Raw genomic sequence first — 18,827 nt, forward strand, 5'->3', positions numbered from 1 at the left:
TCATTTTGTATAACAAAGGAATAATTTTCACTGAAATCCATCACAATAATTGCTGTTTTGGGTGGTGGGTCTTCTTTCAATCTTTTAAAGGCTGCTGATTGGGATTTTGCTATAAACGAGTGCGGGGTGAGCTTTTCCAATGACCTAACCAATAAAGAAATGTAGTCTTCAACACTGATATACTGTTTGATCATTTCTGCCCTGTCTGTGTTAACTCACTGACTGATTACAATTTCTTCTTCTAAATCATAATCTTCACTTAGTTTTTCAGTTAAGTACTCAGTTAGTGCAGCATTTGCAGGACAGCTGTCGCAATGATGTAGCATGCAGTTTTGGTTTTCCGTGTTGCACACAAGCATCTTAATTAGGTCTTTATAAGATTCTTCAATTTTCACAGCATCCAATAATAGTTTAACATTCTGGTGGATACTGCATACACACACAGTGTGTGTGCCTGCAGCACCAGCAAGGATACACCATTTAGGTCTCAAGAAACAAAATTTTTAAAATCCAACTTCTACCTCGGGATTATCCCATTTGAAAGAATAATAGAGTTCTCTCAAGTTACACAAAATGAGTCTTTTTTGCATGTACACATTTTTTTGAACACTTACTTTGTCTTTTGTTCCAGGTAGCACTCTGGAACTTTCATCCTTTTCATAAAAATTAGTTACAAGTCTTACTGTATTTTCAGAAAGAGTTTTGCCTTTTTTGGACCAGGAGTTTCCAAAATACCCTTTTCAGATTTTATCTTTCTAGCTTGTCGCACCATGTACTCACTTACATTAAATTCTTTCATCACTTTATTTCGACTCCAAGAATCTGGAGCCAAGGTCATAATCTGGATTTTTCTAGAACTCCAACAGATGACATCTTCTCTTTCATAAGAGAAATCATTACATCAAAATCCTTTGCTTTCGCAACCACACTTGTATCTTCTTCGTCATCATCAGAACTTGGTGCATCCTATTTTAATGCTTTTGAGACCGCCTTTTTTGCAGTCTTTTCAATACTACTAACCTTCCTTTTAAAATAAGATCCTTTACTTCGTTCTGACAAGCCATGAAGCTTTATCGGTGTTAAACCTAAATTATCAAGAGCAATGTTTGTTTGTACGAGGGATTCATTTCTGGATTCCAATGATTCTAATTCAACCATGACTTCATCATCTGTTTCACTTTCATTGACTTCAACTCTTAATTTTCCTCACAAAAGTTACGGCATGTTGAGCAAAGCTTTTGTCCAGGTTTTATGCTACTATTTTTTGTCAGTAATTGTTTAGAAAGATCCAAGCCTACACTTCTCAATGACTTTTGATGGGCTTTTTGTGTTTTTTTTAGTGGGTCTACACATGTTGTTTGATACTTTTCAAAAACATTTAAAAAGTAGTATATTCTTAAATTCACACAGATTAATTCCAGATCGTAAGTGGATCAAATTTTTTTCTTCCTCACTCAATTCAGATACCGGTTGTAACTTTTTTGAAGGTGTGTAGGTTGTTTGGAAACAGATTTTTTTAAATAACCCTACGCTACAGGTTTGAATATCTGACATACTGATTTCACTTTTGGTCTGATTACTGTTCTGGTTACTTTTATAGGATATTGGAAAAGAAGCTCTGTAACTAAGTAACAGTACTTACTGAAAGTTCGAATAAATTTAATAAAATACTATCCAAGCACTATTTAACACTGTAATAATTTTTTACTTCAAAACGCAGGAATAACAAAACAAAATCCAAGCATACATTGTTACTCCAAGAAGACAAAAACTTATTTTTGGTGTCTAAGTCACTTGCTACTTTTTATTTTTAAAATATAATTAATATTATTTAAAAAATTAGATAACTATTGAACAGGTTAAAAAGCCAACATAATTTTTCTTTTCTCTAATAGCCTATACAATTAAGAGTATTTTAAAACATATTTGAGCTTTCTATCAGGTCTGAGACTCTAGATATTGCAGTTTTTGTAAAACTAAACAAAAAAAAACCAACAACTAATTGTAATTTTTTTTTCATTTGGAAGATTTTAATATATCTTTATGGTAATTTCTTTAACATTTAGATATAATACACAAACTTATTCCAAAATTTCATACTGGTATCTTGAGTATTCTTTAACATAAAAAATTTTTTTAGTTGTGAGGACACGTTTAAGTTAAGATTTCCGACTGCTGAAACAACGCCAAATCTAAAAACCTTAAAAATTTATAAAAAAAAACTAAGAGATAGAGCAAAAAAATTTTACAAGTGCTTTCAGGATGATAAAAGAAGTAATTGTACCAAGTTTCATCAAAATCTGACATGTTTGGTGTCAAGGCCTGGGTGACTTGACATGGAATGACCCAAGGGTGACGCAGGAAATAACTGTCTGCAATGTATGTCTTCCTCCAGAAGGTGCAGTACTCCTGAACGTATTGGCTCCACAGATTAATCAACACCCTAAACATTTTACTTTCGGTGTTTGGCTGAGTTAGGGAGGTTGAAAATTTACTGTCACAACTCAACCTCAACCTCTGCCTCGTAAATACAGATGCCCTCACACATTTCAGTGTGTAACATTGAACATATTCGGCTATTGATCTCTCGGTTTGCAGCCCTGGCCTCCTCTCATCAATCCACTGGAGAGCACATGACTACCTGTGTGGTAGTAACCACTTCTCAATCTTCCTTTCACCCCCCCAGCACCATGCCCATGGATGCCTTCCCAGATGGGCTTTAAACAAGGCAGACCGGGAAACCTTCACCTCTGCTGTCACTGCTGAATATCCCCACATGGTGCCATCGATGTTATCATTAAGCAGGTCACTACAACGATCATTTCTGCAGCGGAAAACGCGATCCCTTGTTCTTTAGGGTGACTTCGGCGAAAAACAGTCCCATGGTGATCGCCAGAAGTTGATGAGGCAATTAGTGTGTCGGCGAGCTCTACAGAGACGTAAATGGCACCCTTCCCTAGAGCACCTAATAGCCTTTAAGTGGCTCTGTGCCTGCGTTCGCCAGCTTATAAAAGGACGGAACCAGGAGTGTTGGGAGAGGTACAGGTCGACCATTGGGTGCTGTAAGTCACCTTCGCAAGTCTGGACAAAGATGAGGCATCTTTTTGGTACGAGACCCCAATAGGTGTCCCTGGCATTAACACCAATGGTGTGTTACCTACTGACACAAACGCTATTACCGAGGACTTTGCTGAGCACTATGCTCGAGCCTCTGCATCAGATACCTACCCCCCCTAGCCCTTTGCACTTTCAAAGAGTGGATGGAAAGGAAAGTCCTCTTGTTCACTACACGCCACTGTGAACACTATAACACCCCATTTACATAGTGAGGGCTCCTCAGCACCCTTGCACATTGCCCCGACACAGCTCCTGAGCCAGACTGGATCCACAGTTGGATGATTAACCATCTCTTATCTGACTACAAGTGACATCTCCTTGTCATCTTCAACTGGATCTGGTGCGATGGCATCTTTCCGTCGCAGTGGCGATAGGACACTATCATTCCGGTACTCAAACCTGGTCAAAACCCACTTCATGTGTATAGCTACTGGCACATCAGCCTCACCAAGTTTCTTTGCTGCTGGAACGTATGGTGTGTCGGCAGTTGGGTTGTGTCCTGAAGTCACGTGGCCTACTGTTTCCAAGTCAGGGTGGCTTCCGCCAAGGTTGCTCTACCACTGATAATCTTGTGTCCATCGAGTCTGCCATCTGAGCAGTCTTTTCCAGGTGACAAAATTTGGTTGTCTTCTTTTTTGACTTACTTAAAGCATGTGACACGACCTGGTGACATATCATTGCCACATTGTATGAGTGGGGTCTGTGGGGCCTGCTCCCAATTTTTATCCAAGATTTCCTGTTGCCCCGTACTTTCCATGTCAAAGACTTCAGCATTTCATACTGCCTACAGAGAGTCATTCACGAGGCTGTCATGGGCTCTATCCTGTGGCTTTATTTTCAGCCACGAAGTCATGTGTCCTGCATTTCTGTTGGCATCACGCCATTCATCCAGAACAGAACATTACCTTAATGATGATCCATTCACTGTAGTGCGGGCATATCGATTCTTAGGACTTGGCTTCCTCACCTTCGTCAGCTTAAGGGGAAATGCTGTGGCAGCACCTCAATACCTTCCACTGCCTGAGCTACACCAAAGGGTGCAGATTGCTCTACACTGCAGCAGCTGTACATAGCCCTTGTTTTATCTTACCTTGACTATGGGAGTCTGGTTTATGGTTCGGTGGCGCCCTCAGCCTTGCATTTACTCAACTTAGTGCACCACTGTGATGTTCGTGTAGTGACTGGAGCTTTTAGAACAAGTCGGGTAACCTGTGTACTGGTGGAGGCTGGAGTCCCTCTCCTTGAGGTCCATTCACATACACCTTCTTAGTGTGCACCTTGTCTGCAGATTCTTCTGGACCTTTCGCATGGCTGTAAGGACTCCGTTAACCCTGCTGCTCTCCGCTATCACTTCCTCTAGTTTTTTGACATGTACTGGGGCCATGAGGTGATTTACACCGACAGCTGGATGACTGATGGGTCATGTAGGCTTTGCATATGTTGATGGAGGACATACTGAGCAACACTACTTGCCAGATGGCTGCGGTGTTTTCACTGCAGAGCTGGCAGCCATATCTCGTGCCCTTCAGCACGTCCGCTCATGTCGTGACGAGTCATTTCTTCTGTGTACTGACCCCTTGAGCAGCCTACAAGCAATTTCTATATTTTTAGGAATTATATTGATTCTTCTTTTTTATTATTTTCCCTTTGTTCTTAACTACTTCTGGTTAGAGGTATTATTTCTGTTTGTAGAAAGAGTATCTACCAACCGATTAAGTTTAAGAAGTTTCAAAGATACAAATGAGGAGCAGAATATTAGTATGTTCTTCTTTTTTATCATGTTGTCAATCGGTTTTTGGCTTAAGTTGCCTTGATTAGACTTAGACTATAGTTGTCGGGGTGCAATATTCAACTACTACTTTAGACAACACTCGCAAAAATATGTAAGTCTAAGTTCAATTGATGAGATAAATTAATACTGTGAGTGTATACATTATTGTGCTTTTCATTTATAATTGTGAAGTTGTTCAACAAATAAGTGACAGAAGACTCAATGTAAGTTTCAAACCTTTACTCCAGTATCAATGCTTTAGCTTAAAGTGAGGCTCTTGAAAGCAATCTTATTGTCTTAATGGCTGGCTGTGCTGCTGGCATGCATACTGTAATAGTTTGTATGGAGCTGTACCTGTTACATAATAGGTTGTAAAAATAAGACCTTCAGAATTAAATCCAGTTGCAGTTTGTTGGATGTCAGCTACTGACATGAATTCCTATGAAACATGCACATAATATTACAAAACTTTTATTCTGGATAAGCTGTTTTATCAGCACTGCTATCAGTTTCCATTCAGAAATAGTTTGTCTATACACATTCAGTTTTGATCACAATACTAAAGAGCTGAACTTCATGAATTCCCAAATGCTTGTACTGACATTGTGGCAGCCGACATTCAACGACTTCAGAAATGAGTAGTTTCCAGATTGTGGGGCTTGGTGTCCATGTGTATTTATATTTCCTGCTCTCATCAATTTACAAGGGGCTTGATGCAATCCAGACTCATTTGAACATGCTTACTGTAGTCAAGTCTTGGGCTGCCTTTGCAGTTTTGAGCCCCACACTTCCCTCCATTACCAAATTAACCCTTTCACTACTGTGGGCATGTATACACCGCCTGCTACACTGTTCCCCAGGTGCAGTGGACACGTATATGCGCACCTCTTGGGTTTTTTACATGTCTGAAAGCATCCTGAGGCGCCAACGTCTCCCTGCTGTGGATGAGCTACTTCTGTATGCCTCTGAGTAAAGTTCAGAGTATTTATCGTTTGACATATGCCTCTCTCTGCATGCCAACATTTGCAAAAACCTTTTTTCAATATCTCAGATCTATTATAGAGACATAGTGGTTATGATGACACATTTTGCAGTGTGCAAGAACATGAGTGGGTGTGTTAAGCGGTTGTGCTTCGGACAAAAACTCAATAATTCAAGAATGAAATGAGATACCGTTCTGCTCTCAATTTTAAATAAAATTTCAATATCTTATTTATATCTCATTCACTGCAATACATGAGCTAAAAAAAACTGTATGCAAAGTTCATGTGCCACTTTTTACCTTTGCAAAATCTTTAAAATTTTGCACAATGTTTTATTTAATTTGATGCGATATAGTAACTGTGGCATGTAATGAAAAGAAATTTAGCCCTTCGAGTGAAGATACCAGACAGTAAAATGCATAAAACTAGTTTCTACCCTAGTAGTTTTCTTAAAAACGGATGTTTGTGTTTCATAGCAGTCGGCAGGTCCACTCGGACAGAAATGGGATTGTCATTCCGGATATTCCTTCAGATAGAAAACCCGATAACCCAGTAACTCAAAGGTATATCATTATGCTCATAGTTGTAAATGAAATTTTGACATTCTTTGAGTGAAGACACAACACTGCAGAATGTGCTAAAACCAAAATTTTTGTACCTGATAATTCATGAAACATTGGATGACAGCATTTGATATTGTGCAGAATACCATCTCTCAGCACAGGCTCCAGCATTTGAGAAGCAGTACAGCTATAATAAAAGCCACTTCAGCACGGAATGCACAGAGCACATATGTAGCAGTCAAGGGGTCAACTGTGCCATAGTGACAGAATGTGTACTAATAGTGTAATATTTCTTTTACTCAAATTGTGCCATACATTTTTGCCTGTCAGATTTGATTCAGTATGTCGTAGTAAGATGTCCAGTCTGTTACCCACATTCCCCTTAATAATATTTTAAAGTTGCTTTCCTTAATGTAGCCCTCCAGAAAGTTCTTTGAAGCAGTGTAAAGGTTGCAGGCAGTTAGGTGTAATGTGCTTCAGTATAATTTCCAGTGTAGGAAAAATTCATTGAAACTTAATTTAGTCACTAAATTTAAGATTTCATTTCAAAGGCAAAAGTTAACTTACAGAGAAGGGTCATGTAAATGTACTATTATTTGCTACTGCAGAATTAAATTTGTTAAGCATTTATCTCCAAGCTAGTCACTTCATGCAACTGTGTGGTGTACTCCTCAACACTTTTTGCAGTAGTTAACCAGAAAATGCATGTTTGCATGCTGCACATGAATTCATTTTACATGTTGTTGTTGTGGTCTTCAGTCCTGACACTGGTTTGATGCAGCTTTCCATGCTACTCTATCCTGTGCAAGCTTCTTCATCTCCCAGTACCTACTGCAACCTACATCATCCTGAATCTGCTTAGTGTATTCGTCTCTTGGTCTCCCTCTACGATTTTTACCCTCCACACTGCCCTCCAATACTAAACTGGTGATCCCTTGATGCCTCAGAACATGTCCTACCAACCGATCCCTTACTCTAGTCAAGTTGTGCCACAAACACCTCTTCTCCCGAATTCTGTTCAATACCTCCTCATTAGTTATGTGATCTACCCACCTAATCTTCAGCATTCTTCTGTAGCACCACATTTTGAAAGCTTCTATTCTCTTCTTATCCAAACTATTTATCGTCCATGTTTCACTTCCATACATGGCTACACTCCATACAAATACTTTCAGAAACAACTTCCTGACACTTAAATCAATAATCGATGTTAACAAATTTCTCTTGTTCAGAAACGCTTTCCTTCCCATTGCCAGTCTACATTTTATATCCTTGCTACTTCGACCATCAGCAGTTATTTTGCTCCCCAAATAGCAAAACGCCTTTACTACTTTAAGTATCTCATTTCGTAATCTAATACCCTCAGCATAACCCGACTTTAATTCGACTACATTCCATTATCCTCGTTTTGCTTTTGTTGATGTTCATCTTATATCCTCCTTTCATGACACTGTCCATTCCGTTCAACTGCTCTTCCAAGTCCTTTGCTGTCTCTGACAGAATTACAATGTCATCGGCGAACCTCAAAGTCTTTATTTCTTCTCCATGGATTTTAATACCGACTCCGAACTTTTCTTTTGTTTCTTTTACGGTTTGCTCAATATACAGATTGAATAACATTGGGGATAGGCTGCAACCCTGTCTCACTCCCTTCCCAACCACTGCTTCCCTTTCACGCCCCTCGACTCTTATAACTGCCATCTGCTTTCTGTACAAATTGTAAATAGCCTTTCGCTCCCTGTATTTTACCCCTGCCACCTTCAGAATTTGAAAGAGAGTATTCCAGTCAACATTGTCAAAAGCTTTCTCTAAGTGTACAAATTCTGGAAACGTAGGTTTGCCTTTCCTTAATCTAGCTTCTAAGATAAGTCGTAGGGTCAGTATTGCCTTACGTGTTCCAATATTTTTACGGAATCCAAACTGATCTTCCCCGAGGTCGGCTTCTACCAGTTCTTCCATTCGTCTGTAAAGAATTCACGTTAGTATTTTGCAGCTGTGACTTATTAAACTGATAGGTTGGTAATTTTCACATCTATCAACACCTGCTTTATTTGGGATTGGAATTATTATATTCTTCTTGAAGTCTGAGGGAATTTTGCATGTCTCATATATCTTGCTGCCTAGATGGTAGAGTTTTGTTAGGCTTGGCTCTCCCAAGGCTGTCAGTAGTTCTAATGGAATGTTGTTTACTCTCGGGACCTTGTTTTGACTTGGGTCTTTCAGTGCTCTGTCAAACTCTTCATGCAGTATCACATCTCCCATTTCATCTTCATGTACCTCTTCTTCCATTTCCATAATATTGTCCTCAAGAACGTCGCCCCTGTATAGACCCTCTATATACTCCTTCCACCTTTCTGCTTTCCCTTCTTTGCTTAGAACTGGGTTTCCATCTGAGCTCTTGATATTCATACAAGTTGTTCTCTTTTCTCCAAAGGTCTCTTCAATTTTCCTGTAGGCAGTATCTATCTTGCCACTCCTGAGATAAGCCTCTACATCCTTACATTTGTCATCTAGCCATCCCTGCTTACCCATTTTGCACTTCCTGTCGATCTCATTTTTGAGACGTTTGTATTCCTTTTTGCCTGCTTCACTTACTGCATTTTTTTTTATTTTCTCCTTTCATCAATTAAATTCAGTATCTCTTCTGTTACCCACTGATTTCTACTAGCCCTCGTCTTTTTACCTACTTGATCCTCTGCTGCCTTCACCGTTTCATTCCTCAAAGCTACCCATTCTTCTTGTCCTGTATTTCTTTCCCCCATTCCTGTCAATGGTTCCCTTATGCTCTCCCTGAATCTCTGTACAACCTCTGGTTCTTTCAGTTTATCCAGGTCCCATCTTGTTAAATTCCCACCTTTTTGCAGTTTCTTTAGTTTTAATCTACAGTTCATAACCAGAGTCCACATCTGCCCCTGGTAATGTCTTACAACTTAAAACCTGGTTCCTGAATCTCTTGTCTTACCATTATATAATCTGATACCTTTTAGTATCTCCAGGGTTCTTCCATGTAGACAACCTTTTCATGATTCTTAAACCAAGTGTTAGCTATGATTAAGTTAGGTTCTGTGCAAAATTTTACCAGGCAGCTTCCTCTTTCATTTCTTAGCCCCAATCCATATTCACCTACTAAGTTTCCTTATCTTCCTTTTCCTACTCTTGCATTCCAGTCACCCATGACTATTAAATTTTTGTCTTCCTTCACTACCTGAATAATTTCTTTTATCTCATCATACATTTCTTCAATTTCTTCATCTGCAGAGCTAGTTGGCATATAAACTTGTACTACTGTAGTAGGCGTGGGCTTCGTGTGTATCTTGGCCACAATAATGCGTTCACAATGCTGTTTATAGTAGCTTACCCGCACTCCTATTTTTTTATTCATTTTTAAACCTTCTCCTGCAGTACCCCTATTTGATTTTGTATTTATAACCCTGTATTCACCTGACCAAAAGTGTTGTTCCTCCTGCCACCGAACTTCACTAATTCCCACTATATCTAACTTTAACCTGTCCATTTCCCTTTCTAAATTTTCTAACCTACCTACTAGATTAAGGGATCTGACATTCCACGCTCCGATCCGTAGAATGCCAGTTTTCTTTCTCCTGATAACGACGTCGTCCCGAGTAGTCCCCGCTCGGAGATCCGAATGGGGGGGACTATTTTACCTCCGGAATATTTTACCCAAGAGGACTCCATCATATTTCACCATACAGTATAGCTGCGTGCCCTTGGGAAAAATTACAGCTGTAGTTTCCCCTTACTTTCAGCCGTTCGCAGTACCACAACAGCAAGGCCGTTTTGGTTAGTGTTACAGGCCTAGATCAGTCAATCATCCAGACTGTTGCCCCTGCAACTACTGATTGAGGCACGCAAGCCTCCCCACCAACGGCAAGGTCCATGGTTCATGGGGACATTTTACATATACAATACTTTTTAACAACGCACTTACTGTGGATGTCCAGGAGTGTTACACAATTTTTGTTGTCATGTATTGATTTTTGGTTTAAAACAGTTAATGCAAATACATTGTATGACAAAACAAATTTTATGATAAAATATTGCTATGAACTGTTTAAGTCTTAAAAACCAATGTGTGAAAATGAACAATCTGAAATACTTTGGGACATGAACTTGTCAGAATAAGTGAAACACATTTTGAACTAAAGGGAAAAAGAAATTGTGTGGCATGCCGAAACGTGTTTTCTCGTAAATCATTTAACCGATCAGTGTACTATAGGAAAAGGAACTTGAAAGTGGGCCAGCTGCCTATTAGAGTGCTTGAGAAGTTAACTCATTTGTCAGTTGTTTAACTTGGTATGGTACTGAAATTACTTTTAACTACAGTATGTTCTTGATTTTTAGTGCCTGGAGTTGATGGGTTTGTGGAAAAAGACAATGGTATTCGTGTTTCAACCCCTGAACAACTGGCTAAACTGAAGCCTGCTTTTGTAAAGCCACATGGGACTGTAACTGCAGCAAATGCATCTTTCTTGGTGAGATTTTAGACAACTGATTCCATTTAGTGTTAATATGTTAATTTACTATGTATTATATGGATAGATAATACTTTGTGCAGAAGTAACTGTTTATTGTTAATGTTATTTTGCTTGTTGTTTATATTTAATAGTGTTACTCCGTATTCAGTATAATTTTTATTTATAAGCATATGGTAGTGGCTTGCCATGTTGACTATAGTATTTTCCAGTAAATGTGGATAGTGTTGCATCATCTAACTAATGCTTATTTTATGGTGTGTAAATGCTCAGTGTTTCTCTAACTGGGAATGACATTTAATCTGTTTAAAAAGTTGTGGATTTGGTGTGTTAGTGCACAGCGGGACTTCCTATTGGCTTTGAGGTCGATAAAATGTATAGCAGTGGCTTAGGCCACAAAAATATGGATATTTTCAACACAGAAGAAATTGAGTATTCATTTCTTACTCAGATGGTAACTAAACTAATGAGCTAGTCACAAATCAACAGTATAGAATTCTTCTTCTTCTTCTTCTTCTTCTTCTTCTTCTTCTTCTTCTTCTTGACTTCTAAGGGACTCCAAGCTCCCATGCTGAGCACACAATTCCTCCTAAACGCTTCTGTCTTGTGCTATTTCCTGCTAATTATTTATGCCTGTTATGTTACATATTATTTTAATTTTATTTGCTCATGTACTCCTGGATCTCTTCCTTACCTCATCATGTACGTTCTTGAAATCACCTGATCCTTGTTCATTCCCGTCAGATGGCCCGCCCGTAAGTCTTCCAGATTTTTTCTGCATGCTATAGTTGGTTCTTATGATGTAAGGTGTGTCGTAGGGAAGGTGAATGGTAGTTTTCAGTTTATTGGGAGAATTTTAGGAAAGGATAGTTCATTTGTAAAGGGGACTGCATATAGGGCATTAGCCTAACCTATTGTTGAGTGCAGTTAGTGCTAAGGGTCTGCACCAGGCTGGATTAAAGGAAGACATCAAAGCAGCTCAGAGGCATGCTGCTAGAGTTGTTACCAGTAGGTTCGAACAACACGCAAGTACTATCGAGAAGCGTTGGGAACTCAAATGGCAATCACTGGAGGAAAGGAGACGTTATTTTTGAGAAACACTATTGAGAAAATTTAGAGAAGTGACATTTGAGGCTAACTGTTGAGAGATTCTACTGCTGCCAAGGATCATGAAGATAAGATTAGAGAGATTATGGTTCATATGGATAGCAGTTTTTCCTTTGCCCTATTTGCGAGTGGAAAATTGGTAGCAGTGGTACACGGCACCTTCTGCTATGCACCATACAGTGGCTTGTGGAGATGTATGTAAATGTAGATAATACGGACAAGAGATTTTTCCTGTGAACTTTGTTTTCAAATATATGTATTTAATATTCTATCTTTTTAGTTAAACTTCATGTTTCTGCTGCATAAGTTAGGACTGGTCTGATGAGAGTGTGATATAGTTTTAGTTTTCCTTGTCAGAGTTTAGACCATAGAAGGTTTCGTAGTGGGTAGTAGTCTGTTAGCATTTTACAGTTATTTTTGTTTCTACTTTTGTCTCAATTTGTTTGGCCAGTGTTGCACCCAGAAATTTGAACTGTTTGATGTGCTGACTTTGTGTGCCTATTATTGGATGTGAGTGGTTGTCTCTTTCGTCATGACACATTTGAACTATCGTTTATTGTTTACTGATCTTCTACTTTTAGGCCAAATTTGGGTGGTTCTTCTAAGAGCTTCACAAACAACTGCCTTATTTCTTTCACTTTCTCTAATGTGCGCTATATCATCTGCATAAATTCAAACATTAACTTTGTTTGGAGGATACCAGCAGGTACTAATTTGTTTCCCCACAGCTCTCACCAAGTTACATGAAAGAAGGAGGGATAGAGTATCTCCCTGTCTTGGTATAGTTTTATTTTTAGAAGGTCAGATTTTATTCCTTATAGCAAAACTGTACTTATATAATCACCTATGCATATTTTACAGAGATTTAAAAGTTTAATTAGAAGTCCCAAGTCAGTCATTCAATGCCGTAGCCTTTGACAGTGAATGGAGTCATAAGTTTTCATAGACTTGGTGAACAAGTTATGTATTTTTTGTTTACATTCCCACACTTTGTTCTGATTACAAGTACACTGACAGTAGTGGATCTATTCCTGTGAAAGCCGTTATGATAATCCCATATTGTATTTACTGTTAAGGTTTCAATTGGTTTAGTAATAAAAATTCAAAATCCTATATCTTTTATTAACTAGTGAAGTTCCCCCAGTAGTTCCTGAAATCTTCATCTCAATTTTTATGTATCTGGACTATTATTAATTCTGTTCTTTTGGTATAGCCTGTTTTCCAAATTACCCTTATCAGCTGAAAGAAACATTTCTGCAGTGCTTTTACATGTTTTAGCATCTCGGCTATAATTCTGTCACTCTGTTGCCTTGCAATTTTTTTTTTAGGTGTTTGATACTTACCAGCTTATGTTCATATGTCAGTTACGGTATTTGGTCATTATTAGGGCTGCTGATGGAATTTGTAAGTTGTGTTCTGGATCGCAACATTTCAGTAGATGTCAAAATATTCCATGATTGGACTGTCCAGATTTTGTATGGTTCAGTAATCATTTGCCATATGTACCCTTCATCAGCCTAGATTTGTAATTAAAACATCTTTTAATTTTGTGTGTGTGTGTCTGCCTGTAAATTTTCTGAATATTATGTGGGTGATAGTTCTGAATATTGTCTGTTTTAGGTATTGTTTTTTTTCTATTTGTTTTATTATGTGTCTTTGTTCCTGCTGATAAGATATTTCAGGATTCTTCTTTGCTTGTAGCCATTTCTTATCATTTTATAACCTTTTCTTCAGCTTCTCAGATTCATCAGACTACTACTTCCTGCATTTCTTTCCTCTCTGTATATTATTACTTGCAGCTGTGTGAATGACTCTTTTTATTCAATTCCAGCACTCATTACTCGTCATTTCATAACTTATTCTGATACTACTTGAAACCACATATCAACAGGAAATCTCAGCTTTGTATTTTAGTATCTCCTCTGTCACGATTACATTTTCCAGATCAAATTTGGCCATGTTTCTAGATCAGATACTTGTTGTGTGTGCTGCCTTCAGCCTGATGCTGATTGTTATTATTAGATTGTGGTCTGATCCTCGGAAAGATCATAAATCACTAAATTGCCTTTCTGTGTCTGTTAACTATGGCAGTATGGTCAACTTCATTTGCTGTTTCATCGCTTGAATTCCAGGTTTCTTTATGTAAAACTTTGAGAGAATGTTGTGCTACTAATAATCGTGTCCATTATGCAGCAAAATTTCAGTCGAATGGCATTGTCATTACTTTTCTCATGTAAACTTTCGTTTCCAATAGTAGGTTTAAAAACAACTTTTTTCTATTTTTGCATTAAAATCCCCCATTAAAATCTTGCTGTTGTACTTTGGCAGTTTGTTCCATAAGTCTACCACGTTTGTATGGAAGTTTGCTTTATTGCGTCATTATTTGTTAGTGCATGACAAGTTCAACCATTTGATTCTGTCTAAAATAGCATAATCTTTCAAGAACTGCTTCAAAGGATGTTGCTGTTGATACAAATAATTTTGTGTGCAGAATGGTGCTCAAATTCCATGAGAAACATACTTTCTGCTGAACAGTACAGCTTTGTTTTTTGTGTGTCTTGTTTTTTTTACTCCCTTGCAGCAAGATCCAAGAAACTGATTCCAATAACTTGCAGAAGCCACTGCTGCTTATGCAAGCAACCTATGAAAGATTACTTGGTAGTAAACATCCCAGTCCCGCCCCTCGCCTCCCCCAGTCCCGCCCCTCGCCTCCCCCAGTCCCGCCCCTCGCCTCCCCCAGTCCCGCCCCTCGCCTCCCCCAGTCCCGCCCCTCGCCTCCCCCAGTCCCGCCCCTCGCCTCCCCCAGTCCCGCCCCTCGCCTCCCCCAGTCCCGCCCCTCGCCTCCCCCAGTCCCGCCCCCCCTCGCCTCCCCCAGTCCCGCCCCCCCTCGCCTCCCCCAGTCCCGCCCCCCTCGCCTCCCCCAGTCCCGCCCCCCTCGCCTCCCCCAGTCCCGCCCCCCTCGCCTCCCCCAGTCCCGCCCCCCTCGCCTCCCCCAGTCCCGCCCCCCTCGCCTCCCCCAGTCCCGCCCCCCTCGCCTCCCCCAGTCCCGCCCCCCCTCGCCTCCCCCAGTCCCGCCCCCCCTCGCCTCCCCCAGTCCCGCCCCCCCTCGCCTCCCCCAGTCCCGCCCCCCCTCGCCTCCCCCAGTCCCGCCCCCCCTCGCCTCCCCCAGTCCCGCCCCCCCTCGCCTCCCCCAGTCCCGCCCCCCCTCGCCTCCCCCAGTCCCGCCCCCCCTCGCCTCCCCCAGTCCCGCCCCCCCTCGCCTCCCCCAGTCCCGCCCCCCCTCGCCTCCCCCAGTCCCGCCCCCCCTCGCCTCCCCCAGTCCCGCCCCCCCTCGCCTCCCCCAGTCCCGCCCCCCCTCGCCTCCCCCAGTCCCGCCCCCCCTCGCCTCCCCCAGTCCCGCCCCCCCTCGCCTCCCCCAGTCCCGCCCCCCCTCGCCTCCCCCAGTCCCGCCCCCCCTCGCCTCCCCCAGTCCCGCCCCCCCTCGCCTCCCCCAGTCCCGCCCCCCCTCGCCTCCCCCAGTCCCGCCCCCCCTCGCCTCCCCCAGTCCCGCCCCCCCTCGCCTCCCCCAGTCCCGCCCCCCCTCGCCTCCCCCAGTCCCGCCCCCCCTCGCCTCCCCCAGTCCCGCCCCCCCTCGCCTCCCCCAGTCCCGCCCCCCCTCGCCTCCCCCAGTCCCGCCCCCCCTCGCCTCCCCCAGTCCCGCCCCCCCTCGCCTCCCCCAGTCCCGCCCCCCCTCGCCTCCCCCAGTCCCGCCCCCCCTCGCCTCCCCCAGTCCCGCCCCCCCTCGCCTCCCCCAGTCCCGCCCCCCCTCGCCTCCCCCAGTCCCGCCCCCCCCCTCGCCTCCCCCAGTCCCGCCCCCCCCCTCGCCTCCCCCAGTCCCGCCCCCCCCCTCGCCTCCCCCAGTCCCGCCCCCCCCCCTCGCCTCCCGCAGTCCCGCCCCCCCCCTCGCCTCCCCCAGTCCCGCCCCCCCCCTCGCCTCCCCCAGTCCCGCCCCCCCCCCTCGCCTCCCCCAGTCCCGCCCCCCCCCCCTCGCCTCCCCCAGTCCCGCCCCCCCCCCTCGCCTCCCCCAGTCCCGCCCCCCCCTCGCCTCCCCCAGTCCCGCCCCCCCCCTCGCCTCCCCCCGTCCCGCCCCCCCCCTCGCCTCCCCCCGTCCCGCCCCCCCCCTCGCCTCCCCCAGTCCCGCCCCCCCCCTCGCCTCCCCCAGTCCCGCCCCCCCCCTCGCCTCCCCCAGTCCCGCCCCCCCCTCGCCTCCCCCAGTCCCGCCCCCCCCTCGCCTCCCCCAGTCCCGCCCCCCCCTCGCCTCCCCCAGTCCCGCCCCCCCCTCGCCTCCCCCAGTCCCGCCCCCCCTCGCCTCGCCCAGTCCCGCCCCCCTCGCCTCGCCCAGTCCCGCCCCCCCCTCGCCTCGCCCAGTCCCGCCCCCCCCCTCGCCTCGCCCAGTCCCGCCCCCCCCCTCGCCTCGCCCAGTCCCGCCCCCCCCCCTCGCCTCGCCCAGTCCCGCCCCCCCCCCCTCGCCTCGCCCAGTCCCGCCCCCCCCCCTCGCCTCGCCCAGTCCCGCCCCCCCCCTCGCCTCCCCCAGTCCCGCCCCCCCCCTCGCCTCCCCCAGTCCCGCCCCCCCTCGCCTCCCCCAGTCCCGCCCCCCCCTCGCCTCCCCCAGTCCCGCCCCCCCTCGCCTCCCCCAGTCCCGCCCCCCCCTCGCCTCCCCCAGTCCCGCCCCCCCCCTCGCCTCCCCCAGTCCCGCCCCCCCCCTCGCCTCCCCCAGTCCCGCCCCCCCCCTCGCCTCCCCCAGTCCCGCCCCCCCCCTCGCCTCCCCCAGTCCCGCCCCCCCCTCGCCTCCCCCAGTCCCGCCCCCCCCCTCGCCTCCCCCAGTCCCGCCCCCCCCCCTCGCCTCCCCCAGTCCCGCCCCCCCTCGCCTCCCCCAGTCCCGCCCCCCCCTCGCCTCCCCCAGTCCCCCTGCCACACCAGATATATGCACACATTCTGTCTGGCAGTTAAGCTGTGGTGTCAGGGATGGGTCTGGGTATGCAATATGGTTTAAAAATTAACACAATACGCCTTTAATATGTGTGAATTCAATGTTGAATTTCTATTGTAAGTGTAGTAAAAATATTGACATTTCTACATCCCCTTTTCTTCCCAACAGACTGACGGTGCCTCAGCATGCCTGATAATGCCTGAAGAAAAGGCAAAATTGCTTGGATTAAAACCAAAGGCTTACTTACGAGACTTTGTTTATGTCTCTCAGGACCCTGTAGATCAGCTGCTTTTAAGGTATATGAATTTAACATTACATATTGTGTATAATTCAGTTTGTGATGCCATTACATTCACAGTGCTGCACTAATCTTTAACAACTGAAATTCTTCTGTTGTAATTGATCATCCAATTCAGAGGCATAATTTACTTTGGAGAAGTTTCCTGGTCATATGTAATGGAGGTGTAAATTAGATGTCACAATTGTTTTATCATTGAAATTGTTCCACTGTTGAAAGTCTTGTAAGTATTTACCAACTCTCTGTTCATCTTATGAAGTATCAAGTGTGTGTTCAAATTTTTCAGAAAAGTGAAGGTAAAAATGCTTAAATTCAGTCAGTGAAAAGTTGTTGTTAAAAAGTTAAGAGGTGGTCTGGTCTCACAGCATCTGATATGCAGCCTGTGTAACCAGGATCACCGTAAGTACTGTTAACGGTTTCTATTGAAGCCGTTTAAAGTGCAGATGTTAAGCCTCTTTTCAAGAAAGGGGATAAAGAGATACCATCGGACTACAACCCGATTTCACTTTTGCCAGCATTCTCAAAAATTTTAGAAAAAGTAATGTACAGGCAGCTGCTCAACCATCTGACCACAAATAACATATTATCAAGAACACAGTTTGGATTTCTGAAGGGTTCTGATATCGAGAAGGCTATTTACACCTACAGTGAAAATGTACTTAATTCATTAAATAACAAATCAGAAGCAGCAGGTATTTTCTGTGATTTGTCAAAGGCATTTGATTGTGTGAACCACAACATCCTTTGAAGTAAATTAGAATTCTATGGTGTCACAGGCAGTGCTGCAAAATGGTTCAAGTCGTACCTCACTAACAGGAAACAGTGTGTCAGTGCAAGGGACTAGTGAATTAAGTCATCAGTCATCATCAGAATGGGAAGAAATTATATGTGGTGTCCCACAAGGATCCATCTTAGGGCTATTGCTTTTTCTTGTGTACATTAATGATCTCTCATCAGTTACACTGCCAGAAGCAGAGTTCGTTTTGTTTGCAGATGACACAAGTATTGCAATAAATAGTATGTCAAGTGTAGTTCTAGAAAGATCTGCTAATGATATTTTCATGGATATTAATAAATGGTTTAAAGCCAACTCACTGACATTAAACTTTGAAAAGACTCACTATATGCAATTCAGAACCTGCAAGAGGTTTCCACCCAGCATATGCATAAAATACGAAGAAGAACAGATAGAAGAGGTTGACAATCTTAAATTCCTGGGATTACAACTTGATAATAAATTCAGTTGGGAAGAGCACAGCACAGAACTGCAGAAATGCCTTAACAAATCTGTATTTGCAATTAGTGTTAGCAGACATAGGCGACATAAAAATGAAAAAGCTTGCATACTTTGCCTACTTTCATTCCATAATGTCATATGGTATAATATTTTGGGGTAACTCTTCAAGTCAAACAAAAGTTTTCAGAGTCCAAAAGCATGTAATACGTTTTATTTGTGGAGTAAATTCAGGGATGTCCTGTAGAAACCTCTTCAAAGAACTGGGTATACTAACTACTGCCTCTCAGTA

The 18,827-nt window shown here is 43.7% G+C and overlaps 1 protein-coding gene across 1 annotated transcript in view; it reads left to right on the plus strand.

Moving 5' to 3' along the window:
* LOC126416205 (trifunctional enzyme subunit beta, mitochondrial) overlaps positions 1 to 18,827 on the plus strand; it is an 87,091-nt gene that overhangs the window by 56,618 nt on the left and 11,646 nt on the right. Inside the window, exons 7-8 of the mRNA XM_050083797.1 lie at positions 10,797 to 10,927; positions 17,172 to 17,299. Coding sequence (XP_049939754.1) covers positions 10,797 to 10,927; positions 17,172 to 17,299 — 259 coding nt within the window. The remainder of the gene's footprint in view (positions 1 to 10,796; positions 10,928 to 17,171; positions 17,300 to 18,827) is intronic.

Source organism: Schistocerca serialis, chromosome 8, assembly GCF_023864345.2.
Source record: "Schistocerca serialis cubense isolate TAMUIC-IGC-003099 chromosome 8, iqSchSeri2.2, whole genome shotgun sequence".
NCBI classification, from domain to species: domain Eukaryota; kingdom Metazoa; phylum Arthropoda; class Insecta; order Orthoptera; family Acrididae; genus Schistocerca; species Schistocerca serialis.